This window comes from Pogona vitticeps, chromosome 1 (genome assembly GCF_051106095.1).
Source record: "Pogona vitticeps strain Pit_001003342236 chromosome 1, PviZW2.1, whole genome shotgun sequence".
NCBI lineage: Eukaryota > Metazoa > Chordata > Lepidosauria > Squamata > Agamidae > Pogona > Pogona vitticeps.
Genome location: NC_135783.1, coordinates 302,874,419 through 302,887,166, shown reverse-complemented (window position 1 = coordinate 302,887,166; position 12,748 = coordinate 302,874,419). Strand labels below are relative to the sequence as shown.

General features: G+C 39.1%; 1 protein-coding gene across 1 annotated transcript; it reads left to right on the top strand.

Moving 5' to 3' along the window:
- Window positions 1–684: 684 nt before the first annotated feature.
- GCHFR (GTP cyclohydrolase I feedback regulator) lies at window positions 685–12,183 on the top strand. The gene is made up of 3 exons (XM_020795771.3): window positions 685–846; window positions 7,825–7,919; window positions 11,366–12,183. Exons 1-3 carry the CDS (start codon window positions 811–813, stop codon window positions 11,529–11,531), a joined length of 297 nt encoding a protein of 98 aa, XP_020651430.1. The 5' UTR covers window positions 685–810; the 3' UTR covers window positions 11,532–12,183.
- The last annotated feature ends 565 nt before the right edge of the window (window positions 12,184–12,748 follow it).

The following is a 12,748-nucleotide window of genomic DNA, read 5'->3' as shown; positions in this document are numbered from 1 at the left end:
TTCTATATCATCTTTCAGTACATTGTTTCCTTTATACAATTTCTGATAAAATTCTTGAAAAACATTTTTTTAAAAATACCTTAAAAACATTAAAATTTTGGCATGCAAAGTCCAAGCCCATATTGCACCCATTTATGGCAACAAGAGACAATCCCCGGACACTGATTGCTTGTTTATCGCAGTTAAGTGTCCTCATGTTGCATGTGAATTACAGTTGATCCTAGCAGGGGTTTCAAAGTATGTGAAATACTATATCTAATGAGTGGTTTTACCAGAACTCCTCTCTTTTAAGTTTCCAAGGCCAAGAGGGGAACTGAACCAAGGTCTGCTAGGTAGTCTATCCTTCTACCGGGTACATCACACTTGTCTCTTAACGTATTTATTAAAGGTAGTATTTATGTTCCACTGTTCTGCCCTCTCCTCTCCTGCACTTCGTTTAGCAACGCCTCAGTGGGTTTTCCTACAGAATCCTCCTCATCCAATCGGGGGTTTCAGGTGTTTTGGGAGCCGGGGCAATAAGGGCCATATCTGCCTATCTAAAAGAATCGACCCACCTTCTCTTCCCTTCTGACCCACCCACACCGAACCGCAACGAACAGACTGCCTGCCTGCCCGTCCGCCCGCCTGCCCTGCGGCCAGGACTTCCGCCAGAGCGCCACCCTTGGCCAGCGGCCCCGTCGATTGGCTACTCCGGGGAAAGGCGTTAACCCCGCATTGGTAGGATGTCACGTGTGGGCTGAAAACAGGGGGAAACAGAAGGCGCCGGAGCCGTCGCCACCTTGGGGGGTTCCAGCGGGCGCGGAGGGGATCATGCCGTACGTCCTCATCAGTACCCAGATCCGAATGGTGAGCAGCGCGGGGAGCGGTTGCCAGCATAGGGGGAAGGGATCGTGCGCGCCCTAATAGCCGATCGGAGGCTAAGCTTGAGCCCATTGGCCCCGATGACCAGGGCATCTCTGGGCATCTGTCAGAAAGCACTTTTAAAGCCATGATGCTGCTTTCTGAAAAAGTGTATGGCCGGGCTTTTATGAATCAGACGCCTTTCCTTTACAGTATCTTATACCGGTAAGGGTCTCTGACCCGTCTCTGTGCCTGTCTCTTTCGGTGCCTCGTTGAGGGCAGGTGATGTGGTTCTTTTAAAAATTGTGACATACTCCAGGGCACTTTGTCATCTTTGCTGGCAGCTGGATGTCGGCTGGCATTTTCCCTCCGTTTCCAGCTTGGCCACTTACTTAGCTGTCCAGGTAGTGTAACGGCAGGTGTTATCGGCACAAACTAGACAGCAGGCTGACTCCTTTCCTTCATGGGCATTCTAAGCATGTTGAATGCCCATGGCATGAGCCAGTCGTGTGAATGCATCATGGTGTGTCCAAGCAGGTCAGTTTTGCCCTTGCATGCTGCAGACTGCTGCTATTTACTTTGGGAAGGCGCGCGAGGGGGGAGTACATTCGCAAAGTTGTACAGTATTATAGGGGTATTATCACCTCTTTGGTTGTGAAGTGATAGGGGTTTCTTTCAGCCTTCCTTTAAAAAACAAAAACACAGTTTGGAGCAAGGGTCAAAATCCAGCTTTGTGACTTTTTGACAGAGAATTTTAGGCTTGGGGTAAATAAATTCGTTCTGTAGAATATGAAAGACTAAAACATACATTTTTTTAAATTCTTCATGCCTGAAAAAAATATGTAAAGTGCACTGCAGCACTTTACATATGCTTTTGTTAGTTATTAGGAAAAGTCTGTCAAGTCCAAAAGTTTGATTACTCCACTTATTAGCCAGAAAGTGGTCTCAGAGTGATTTTGCCTAATGCCACTTAATGAGATCATAGCTGAGGCAGGATTCAAATTAAGGACTTCCTGATTCAGCCTGTTAGCATCTCTACTGCACAGCTTATATTACTTGGTACTGTAGAAGGGTCATATATACTAGTTTTTGATCATTTGTGTATGTGTATGTATTGAGAAATCACATGGTCACACATTATGAACTTAAATGTGCAGTTAAAACAAAGCAGCACATGAACTTACCAGAGAGCAATCAGAACTCAGTGTTAGAACTTAGGCTTTGTATGCAGACGGTCCCACCTTGAATCATCAGCATTTTTGTTAAATAAGCAAAGATCAAGTAACAGGAGGCAGGAGAGGCTTCTGTCTGAAATTATAGGAATCTGTTGTTAGCTACAGAGGGACAATATTAGGCTATGACTACAGATACTCAGACCTTTTAAAAGGTTGCTTCTTATGTTCTAACACTGTGGTTCTCGACCTTGGGTTACCCAGGTGTTCTTGGACTACAACTCCCAGAAACTCTGGCCAGCACAGCAGGCAGTGAAGGCTTTTGGGAGTTGCAGTCCAAGAACACCTGGGTTACCTAAGGTTGAGAACCACTATTCTAACACACATTTAATGGAGGTTGACTACCATGTGTGTCATACGGTTGTTTGCTCCAGGAAGCTGAGATGGCTGATCTGGGCCATGTATGTAGTCCCTATAAATAACAAAACAGTCACCAGAACACATTGATGCAGCTTTTGGGGTAGATGAGATGAATGCACAGTTCCTTGCCCGAATATAACAACACAGTAATGTATTCAACAGAATGTGTTCCCCAATAAAACAAAACAAAACAAAAACCCCTGCACCAAGGTCACTCTCATTCTTTGTCAAGAAAGGCCAAATCCTGCAGTTTGTATAACCATTGTAATACAAATCTTTACAATGCTTTAATTCTCATAATATAAGCTAAAATATTTACTAGGGATTAAACACTATTGCACTTAGTAGGACTTCTGAGTGGAAATATAGTAGTAGCCACATTAATAGCTTTTGTTTTTGCAGTGTGTTTCAGACATAATTCTAGAGCTGGTTTTTGCTACTATGTAGAATAGACATGTTATTTTTTAAAACCAAAATGAAATTACTTTTTAAAGAAGCGAGTGAAGCCAAAGCCTGTTCTGCCTGTCAATCCTTGTTTTTTTGCTCAATCACAGTATATGTTAGCTTGCATATACTGTAATAACATATATAATAATGTGTGTATTAGTATTATTAATGTAATATGTGTGAACAAGCAATCACCTTTTAATGTTGCTCAGATTTTCCCTTTCCCTCTGAGCTGAGCTGCAGTTCTCACTGTAGCTGTTAGGAAAATCTGTTTTTCTGGGAACAATATCTTGTTGCAAGTTATTCAAGGTGTAATGCAAAGTGTTTGAGGATTGTTTGATACTGAATGGGCAAATGAAAGGCATTACTGCTTCTCATTTGTTGATATGGACCAATCTAGTTTTCTATCTTTTTTGTTTGTTTTTTACTCATCCTATGGGGAGTTGGCTGTGGAAATCACCATGATAAGTATACTTCTAAATTTACCACTAAACCAGTGTGTGGGAGGGGAACTGGCCAGCAAATACCTATCTCTACAGCAAATTCCCAGTTAATGAGGTGTTCTCCAGGACACAAGAGGGGGATGTTAAGATTTTAAAGGAATAGATTTGTTTGAAATATTTTTTGGAATGGGGGGCATTACTTTTTAGGAGTCAGCTAATTGAATCAACTTCAAGCCTGTGCAGTAGTACATGTATTGTTTTTCCTTTATGTCCGAGTTAGTCTGTAACTTATTGTGTGTAAAATGTGCCACTTTGAAAGAAATAAAGCTCTTTCTTTAAAATGCCATCAGTGAAACCCACCAATCATCTGAGTTCTTCCTAAAGCTTTTTAATATATTTAAATTTTTAATAAACCGTTAATATGTCTGTATCAAGAAGGTTCTGCATTTATCAGAAGTTGAGAAGCGCATGACTGGTATATATTGCAAAAACTTTGTTAGGCAAACTCAAGTAACCAAATGGATGGAAGAGTTACATTTCTATAATATAAATGTTACATAAGGAGTTATAAGAAAAGAAGACATGCCACAGAAAGACACTAGTACCAAGGGCAGAAGCAAGGTCATGGAGCATCCTCAAGAGCAAAAAGGCATCTGTTTCTCCTAGCATGAGCTTGCAAATCAGCTTGTACATGTTTCATGACTGGTCATCAGGAGATAAATACTGGCTTCATTTGTAGGTTTGAAATAATGACATGCCTGGCAAGAAGACAGCAGATAGCAGAAAATACACATTTAATCTAATGTGATTTGACACTGAGTGAAATTTTTAAAAAGGGATAGGAGAATAGTTAAACAAATGTAATTTCCTGGTAATTTTGACCAGTTAGCCCAGGCAGGCAAACTAAAAATCAAATCAAATGAAGTTGTAAAGGAATGCTTAGAAATGTAATCAACATGAAAAAAGTGTCATCTCTTCTGATGCATGGATGAATCGTGTTGCTCTCAATTATCCTGTTTTAGCAGATTTTACCTTGGTGCTTGTGTCCTTGTTTGATACATTTTATATTGCAACATATTTTAAACAGTGCTTCGCACAATTCAGTAAAAAAAAAGTCAACATGTTTTTCATTTTAAAAATTAACAGTAGAATCATACATGTTTACTCTGAAGTCTCAGTACATTTCCCAATGTTTCCTAAATTTGTATGAAGTTAGGTATGTATAATACATTCCTATCTTCTAATGAAAGGTAACATTTGTATTTATACTCTGTATTTCCTTGAGAACCTTTTTTCTAGAACTTTTCCAGCATTAGAATGGTAACAGTTTAAACAGAAAGAGTAAACACAAAACTGGAATACTTAGTTGTCTTTCTGTAGCCAGGTTTTCAAAGAAAGCAGCTGTGTTTTTCTCAATCGGACCCAAAGATTTTTGAAAATAACTGGTAAGAGTTCCTATGCCACTTGGTAGTCATTTTTCCCAAATGACTGCTGGATAGAGAAGCAACAAAGAAATGTTTTTAATATAAAATTAATAATAATAGTCATATACTGGACAGATTAGAAAGGAAATACTGAGTTGCACTGAACATGTTTTAGACAAAAAGGTCTGTGATGTTACCACCCAGTAGTGGCATGCACAGTAGCTTATTTTATTTTGAAATAAATAAATAAATATCAATTATAATGTACATTGAAACCATGTCCAAAATTGCAAAAATCAGAAAGAGTAAAGCAGATATCAAAACAATGGACTGTAGAATCCACACTAAAGGTTAGGGAATATTTGAGCAAAGAGTTGTGTTTCCAATAACTCTCAGAAGTACAGTTGGTTCCTCTCAACAATGGGAGAATCCCAGAGAATAGGTACCACCACAGAGAAAGCTTAGTTCTGTTTTGTGCCACATAATCTTGGCACAGTTTGAGGACCTTAAATTATCCTTGACTTGAATTTGACTCTGCAGTGCTTTTTCAGTATTTTGCTGCAGGTAGTACTGTATAGATTTAGAGGCTTTGGCAGATTCGTCTTGTTTCTCAGTTTGTTTCTAGATTGAGGGTTGAATTTTCGATTGAATGTTACTGTCTAGAATCCTATATGGGATATTTATGCTTGTGTGAGGGAAGTCATTTAAATTTGGGCAGTACATTGTTGCTCATTAAAGACTGCTGGTTGCATTCCTGGATGTGCACCCAATTACGCACGTACCCAGCACCTTGTTAATGAGTAGCAATTTGCCACTGAGACTTACATGATTTCCCTTCTGCAAATATAAATCATCTATAGGATTCTGGTTGTTGTATAGCTATTTTGACATCCCCTGCTTAAGTTTTTCACTGGAAAGATGAATTGAGAAAGAAATGGTGAGCGAAACAAGAATGTTACAAATAGAATGCATCGTCTATCCATAAACTTGTGTGGATGCCATGTGACAGAACAAGAAGAACCTTTTGCAGAAGCATCTGAAGTTAGATATGGCAGTTACAGAAAAAAGACTATTTTTTCTCCTTGTTTCTTGAAGCAAAAGCAAGTCACTCGGTGATTCCTTATGTACTGAAGCGTTGCTATTATTCATGAGAGAGAGGTAGCCATTCCAGGTCTTTTACTCTTTGGCAAGCATCTTGAACTCTGGAGGCCAGGTTCAGGTGGGAGTTTGCATCCCCACTGTGCCTTCTGGGAGGGAATGAGCTGAAATTACCTGGTGTGTGTGTGGCTCATGTGGTTAAGTGTCTTGGTACTTTTGCAGTGTTGGGCACAGTAAATAGTCCCAGAGTAACACTAGAAGGAGGGACTAGTACCGTGTTTCCCTGAAAATAAGACAGGGTCTTATATTAGTTTTTGCTCCAAACCATTAGGGCTTATTTTCAGAGGTTGTTTTATTATTTTTTTTCATGTACAACAATCTACATTTATTCAAATACAGTCGTCTCATCTTCTGTTTGCTGCACAATGGTGGAGGGCAGGGCTTATTTTCAGGTTAAGTCTTATTTTTGGGGAAACAGGGTAGACCACTTTTGAGTTGTATCTAGGAAATCCTGTAAAGTCACCATAAGCCAGAATCAATTTGATGACTCATAGCTACAGTTTTATTACATTTTTTTTTTTACATTTACCATTTAGAAGTGGTGCCTTAGGATGCTATAGTGAAGGATTTGCAGGTGTGTAAAAGGGGGCACAAGGCTACTACACAGAGAGTTTCTTGTAAAGGGGATGACAGATGGTATTATGCCCTCACCTCCACCCCCTCTCCCATAAAAAGCATTTCTTTTTACAATTTTGGAGTACAAAAACTTGCACATAATGACACAAAGGTCCAAGCATCCCAAAACTGTAACGTCACTCCTGTTGGGCAGGCAGAGCTATATAACAAGATATTAACAAGATATGCAACATGGTTATTAATCCTAGTGGCAACTATGGCTGATTCAGTTTGTTTTCTTAAGCACATCTAATGTACTTAAACTTCAGCTTCTGATATTTTACCATTTTTTCTCCTCACTCAAGCTGGCTGGAAGTAGTATTTGGCATGTACCACCAGGTTGGGGAAGATTGGTTTAATAGAACAGTAGTTCGAAGCCTTGGGTCCCCAGATGTTCTTTGACTAAAATTTCCGAAAGCCTTCACTACTAGCTGTGCTGGCCAGGCTTTCTGGGAGTTGCAGTCCAAGAACCTGTGGGAACCCAAGGTTGGAAACCACTGACCTAGATTCATGTTTAATATCTGTCTATAAGATAACATATGTTTGAGTGTCTTACATTCAACCGGTAGAGGGAGTCAAATGATACTTGAAGCAGGTAAGCTAGAATTATTCTGTTTGAATGCTCTCCTGAACTTTTCCATCGTTAGTTTTATTTTGCTTTAATTGAGGCACATATAGCCTGCCTACAGCATTAGGGCCTATTTTCAGCTGATGTTTTTATTTTATTTTTCATGTACAACAATCTCCATTTATTCAAATACAGTTGTCTCATCTTTTTCTGGCGGCTGCACAATGGTGGAGGGCAGGGTTTCACTTAACTGGGGCTTATTTTGGTGGGTAGGTCATATTTCAATCATAAAGTAACTCTCAATAAAGTTAACAAGTCATTCGAACAACTCTGATAAGAAATTATAATTTATCTACTATAAAATACCAGATGTCCTACTAAATACTACAGATGTCCTACTAAAACAAAAATTAATGAGCAAAAATTTGCTACCAACTAAACCAAAGCAAAAACAATCCTATAAACTTGCTCAAAATACAGTAATAGCAGAAGCAGCAATGATACAGACATAAGGTCAAACATTGAAAGCTGTTGTGGCACCGAGACAATAAAGTGGGCACTCTATGATTCCACTCCCTGCCCCGGGCAAGGTGTTCTCTTATTTTAAGGTAGGAGAACAGAATGACCCGAAGCTGGAGAGAGGTTGTGCCAACAGGTATCTCTTGCTAGATAGAATGAAGGACTGCCCTGGTGCTTCCGAGATGTTTGGTAATGGAAAGTGACCTTTTTCTCTGCAGGAAGTTGGGCCCACGATGGTTGGGGATGAGCACTCTGATCCAAACTTGATGCACTACTTAGGGGCCACCAAAAGAAACATGCTGGGAAACCATTTGTAAGTATTTCCATAGGTTTTTTTACACACACATACACAGAGCTTTATGTTCTCTCTCATTATTTCTCTCCAGAATTCCATTATATTTTGTGCCATGATAACTCTCTGATCCTCTCAGTTTTGTAAGTGTAGTGCCAATGAACTACCTGGTGGCTTATTAATACACATATATTTTCTCACTGGACAACTGCAATATCAAACTAGTGCAACCTCCTGTAATGCTACAGGCAAAACTTCCATATTCTGTGTAAAACAAAGGATGTTTGGAAGAAGTTCAATTTACAGATTCAGGTGCACTGTACAGGAGCCAAGAGAAATAACAGGAAATGGATGAGAAAACCAGCCTATTTTGAATGTATAGTCCAGGAAAAAGGAGGTTGTATACATTGGTAAGGAGACTGCAATGTAAACATTCCTGTAAACTTTTATTTTGCAGGCACAAGAACTAAGAGTGACTGAGAAACCAACTTCAAAGTATTTTTTGTCTTCAGGATTGAGAATCAGATGACAAAACAATGATATACTCTTCATTACACAAAGTTTTTTGTTTGCTTGTTTTTTGTTATTTGCATTCTCAATGTCCCAGTTCTTGATTTCACAGCGAGCAATCTTGAGAGATCAAGCACTGGCTTGTCTTGAATATTGCACCAGCAACTCAACCTTGTAATATTTCCCTCAAAGCACTTCCCACTCAATTCCATAGGACTCCTTTCCAGGCAGGCAACTATGGTATTTGCATTGTCAAGTCCTGATTAACTGTCATATTTCAAATGCTTTGTGGTGCATCAGCTATCCATATAGCTTTCAGGTTCTTGCTCATATTCAGCAGGTGTAAAGCAACTTCAGAGAGGTCATGTGACCACTTTTCAGAGCATTCTGCATTTGAAGGACATTTGAAAGGGTGCCTAATCCAAGTATAATTTAAAGATAAAAAATCAAAAGAAGTCACAGCAAGGGCCGTGAAGATGCTTCTTGTGTTCACCATCAACAGCAGACCCTTAACGCTGGCTGGACATGGTATTACATACTGTAGGTAAAGGTAAAGGTTCACCTTGACATTTAGTCTAGTTGTGTCCAACTCTCGGGTGCAGTGCTCATTCCCGTTTCCATGCCGTAGAGCCAGTGTTTGTCTGAAGACAGTTTCCGTGGTCACGTGGCCAGCGTGACTGGACACGGAACACCATTACCATCCCATGAAGGTGGTACCTATTTATCTACTCACATTTTGACATGCTTTCAAACTGCTAGGTTGACAGGAGCTGGGACAAGTGACGGGCGCTCACTCCGTCGTGTGGATCCGATGTTATGACTGCTGATCTTCTGACCTTGCAGTACAGAGGCTGCTGCAGTTTAACCAGCAGCACCACCATGTGGCGGGATGTATTTCTATCAAAATTATTTGCATGTAAACAGACTTTTATCTTATTATGTGGGCATCTTATGGAAATATATCTTCCTGGCAATGTGTGTGTGGCCACCCTTTCTAGCATGCAAGGGAATTGCCACCTGAGAAAATACTCTGAGGTTTGCTGGTAAAAAAAAATCAGCTTTTGTATTTGTCTCTAATTCATGCAACTTTGAATATTTCAGGTCTTTATTAGTTGATTTGCTGTGACAAAGTAGAGTGATAGATGGTTTCCTTTTAAAAAGATCACTGTAGTGAGATGTGTAGCCTCTGTTTTGCTTTTACAGTTGGACTAGAGGAGGAGGAAGCAAATGACAACAAAATCACATCCCTGGAATGTAACACTTCACTCTGCCCTTTTCTTGTGGGTGTGAAATGCTGCATTCCAAGAGGATCAGTTCAGAGATCAAAACAACAAAAGCAAGTTTACAAAATATCAAGGCAGGAACTGAGCCATACCTAAGGATAGGTATCATTTCTGTGTTATAACCTTCAAGTAACAAATGTATGTTTAACAAGGTTTCTATGTTAAATTACTATTCCAAATAATAGTGTATAGCCATGTGTGTCTGTATTAAAAACTAATAAAATAGCCAGCTGCACCTAATATTTTCTTTCAGTAAAATGATTTCAGTTCATCTTAAAGCTTAACTTTTACAGAGTAAGCGTGAAAATCTCAAGTATTTGAGAGAGTGATTCTGGGAACTGAAGTTCAAAAAATAACTATCAAATGCTGGTCCGAACCAAGAAGTTTGTCCTACCAATACTCTGATAGTATTTAATTATTTTGTTAGATATTTTAGAAAATGCTTAATATTTATAAACATAAACAAGTCTGAGTGAAATGGCAAAAAGGCATAATATAAATGTAATTAGCTAAATAGTAAGAAAGCAAATGAAAATGCTTCTGATTCGTATCTTGGCTTATACAACTCCTCTAACACAATGTAAACAGTAGGGACAGGCAATTTGCTAGGTCACGAAGAGTCGGACACGACTAAATGACAACGAGATGTTTCTGACTAGCTTCCTGCTGCCATACCCAATATTCAGGAGTTGTGGTAGGTGTTGTTTGTAGTCCTGTTTATTTATGCCACATGTATAGCAAGGACAGCAGCAGTACTAAAATGTTTCTGGGGCATTATTGTTGTTTAGCTTATACAAAGGAGATAGCAGAACCAGGGGAGAGTAGATTTGCACTGGTGTTAATCTTCTTAGCATAGATTCTTAAACTCCAGGCCTTGTACTTAATGAAGCTGAATTTTCACATTGTCTAATGGGTACACTGTATATACTGCCACTTGATCTTTAGTTTGAAAAAGAAAAATCTACCCTGAACATTCCACATCCAAATGGAATTCTTTTTAAATTTCTAATTGGCGTTGGCCTGACATGAAATGGGAAAATTTGATGCCTAAAGTGAGCTTATAAGGACTGCAGATACTATGGGTAGTCTGAATGGATCCTTTCTCCAACATAACAGGCAAAAAATCAATTTTTCAGTCATAGATATGTAATGGCACTGCTGATACTTCTTGTGGAACAGTAGAATAAGAACATTCATATTATCTCTTTTTTCTATGGGAAAGACTAGCTAACAGTTTAACTATGGTTTATATGAACACTTCCCACAATTGACAAGGTAATGTCTGTCATCTAACATAAAGCAGTCAGAGCAGGGACAGGGAACATGTAGTTTGACTGCAGCTCCCATCAGCCCTAACCAGTATAGCCAGTGGTGTGGGATAATGGAAATTGTAAACATCTGGAAGCCATATGTTCTCCATCCATAAGACAGAGAATAGGAGGGGCATTATTAAAATAGGACTGCTTATTTTAAACACAAAGTTATATGTCTGATTTGTATTGCTAAATGCCCTTCTCCAGGCTATTTACTGGTATCTTCTCTCAATAACTGTCTCATTGTTAGCCATTGAACAAGCTTACTCAGTGGGCTTTTCTATCAGTGTAGGCGTAAATCATTAGAAGTCATCTGAAAACTGTCCTTTTCTTCACCGTTTCTGTGTCATCTTTACAACAGCTGGGAATACTATGTGCATGATGCTCCTCGGATTGTCCTGGACAAGCTGGAGAAATGCGGCTATCGAGTGATCAGCATGACAGGAGTGGGGCAGACCCTCGTGTGGTGTCTTCACAAAGAAAGTATAAACAACTCAGCTTTTCTGCCTGCCCAAGACACACTGTAAATCAATCACCTAGCATAAGGCCTTATACTATCCACATATACAGTCAATGTGTTGTTCATTTTCAGGCATTATGAAGTACAGCCTAATCAAAACTCTGTATTATGAACATCGCCAGCACTACAAAGATAATTAGGGAAAAGTGGCCCAGTTTCATTTCAGAGGTTGGAAAAAAGTTATTTTTCATTATTAATTTGAAAACCAGTCTGAACTGCCAGTGTTGAAGTGTTCTCTTAATTTGTTGCTGTTGAGTAATGGGAACCTGGCATTAAAATTACGATGTACGTACTTAAAAACCTTGGGATAAATTGTCGCAGATAAAGAAAATCCATTATAAGGTAGTTCTTACTTTGATAAGGACAGGAAAAATTTGCCACAGAACAAGTTGGTCACGATTGAATACAATACGTATTTTTAAAAGCTGAGGTATTCTCATTCAAAATTTAAATAATATGAGTCAAATCCTAAGGTGGCATATGTGACTTTTTAACTATAGCTGTGTAAATTGCAAACTAGGGATAGAATATATTGTAAATATGTCAACAACAATTTTGTAATTGTACCAGTGAACTTTTCATTGCTGGGATTAATTTGAACTGTGTAAACAGCAGCCATTCCTAAACTAACCAGTAGAATAATAAAGAATTCACAAAAACAGGCTTGGTGTTGTCCCTGGATAATGTTTTGTTTTCAGTCAGACTCAAATGTAAATACATTTTATTCCTTCAGTGTCGTGGTGGATAAACATTTAGTCTTCAGCAATATCCTGAAAACTATTATGAAAGTTACAGGAAATCTAAACAATTCCTATATTGCTACATAATATTGCCGCCCAGAGTAGACCTTTGGTCTAGATGGGCAGGGTAGAAGACTAATAAATAAATAAATAAATAGAGTGGCACTATGTTCTAGTTTAGTCCTTTCCTCCTTCAGGAAGATGTGTAGACATGGCAATTTCAGATTCTGTTAATGCAGAAGTAGAAATGGTTTGGTGACTTCACATTCTATTGATTTAATGCTGAAGCAGAAATGCCCAACTACAGTGGTGCCTCACACAGCGAGGTTAATCCGTTCCGGATTAACTCTCGCTGTGTGAAACATCGCAGTACGGAAAGAAAAAAGCCATTGGAATGCATTAAACTTAGTTTAATGCGTTCCAATCGGCTGATTTACTCACCGTACAGCGATGCTTCCCTATGGCTGGCAGCCATTTTCGCGCC

Coding starts and splice junctions, on each gene's coding strand:
- GCHFR (XM_020795771.3), top strand. CDS start 811: ATGCCGTACGTCCTCATCAGTACCCAGATCCGAATG. Junction 847..7,824: donor TCAGTACCCAGATCCGAATG/GTGAGCAGCGCG, acceptor TTTTCTCTGCAG/GAAGTTGGGCCCACGATGGT. Junction 7,920..11,365: donor AACATGCTGGGAAACCATTT/GTAAGTATTTCC, acceptor TCTTTACAACAG/CTGGGAATACTATGTGCATG.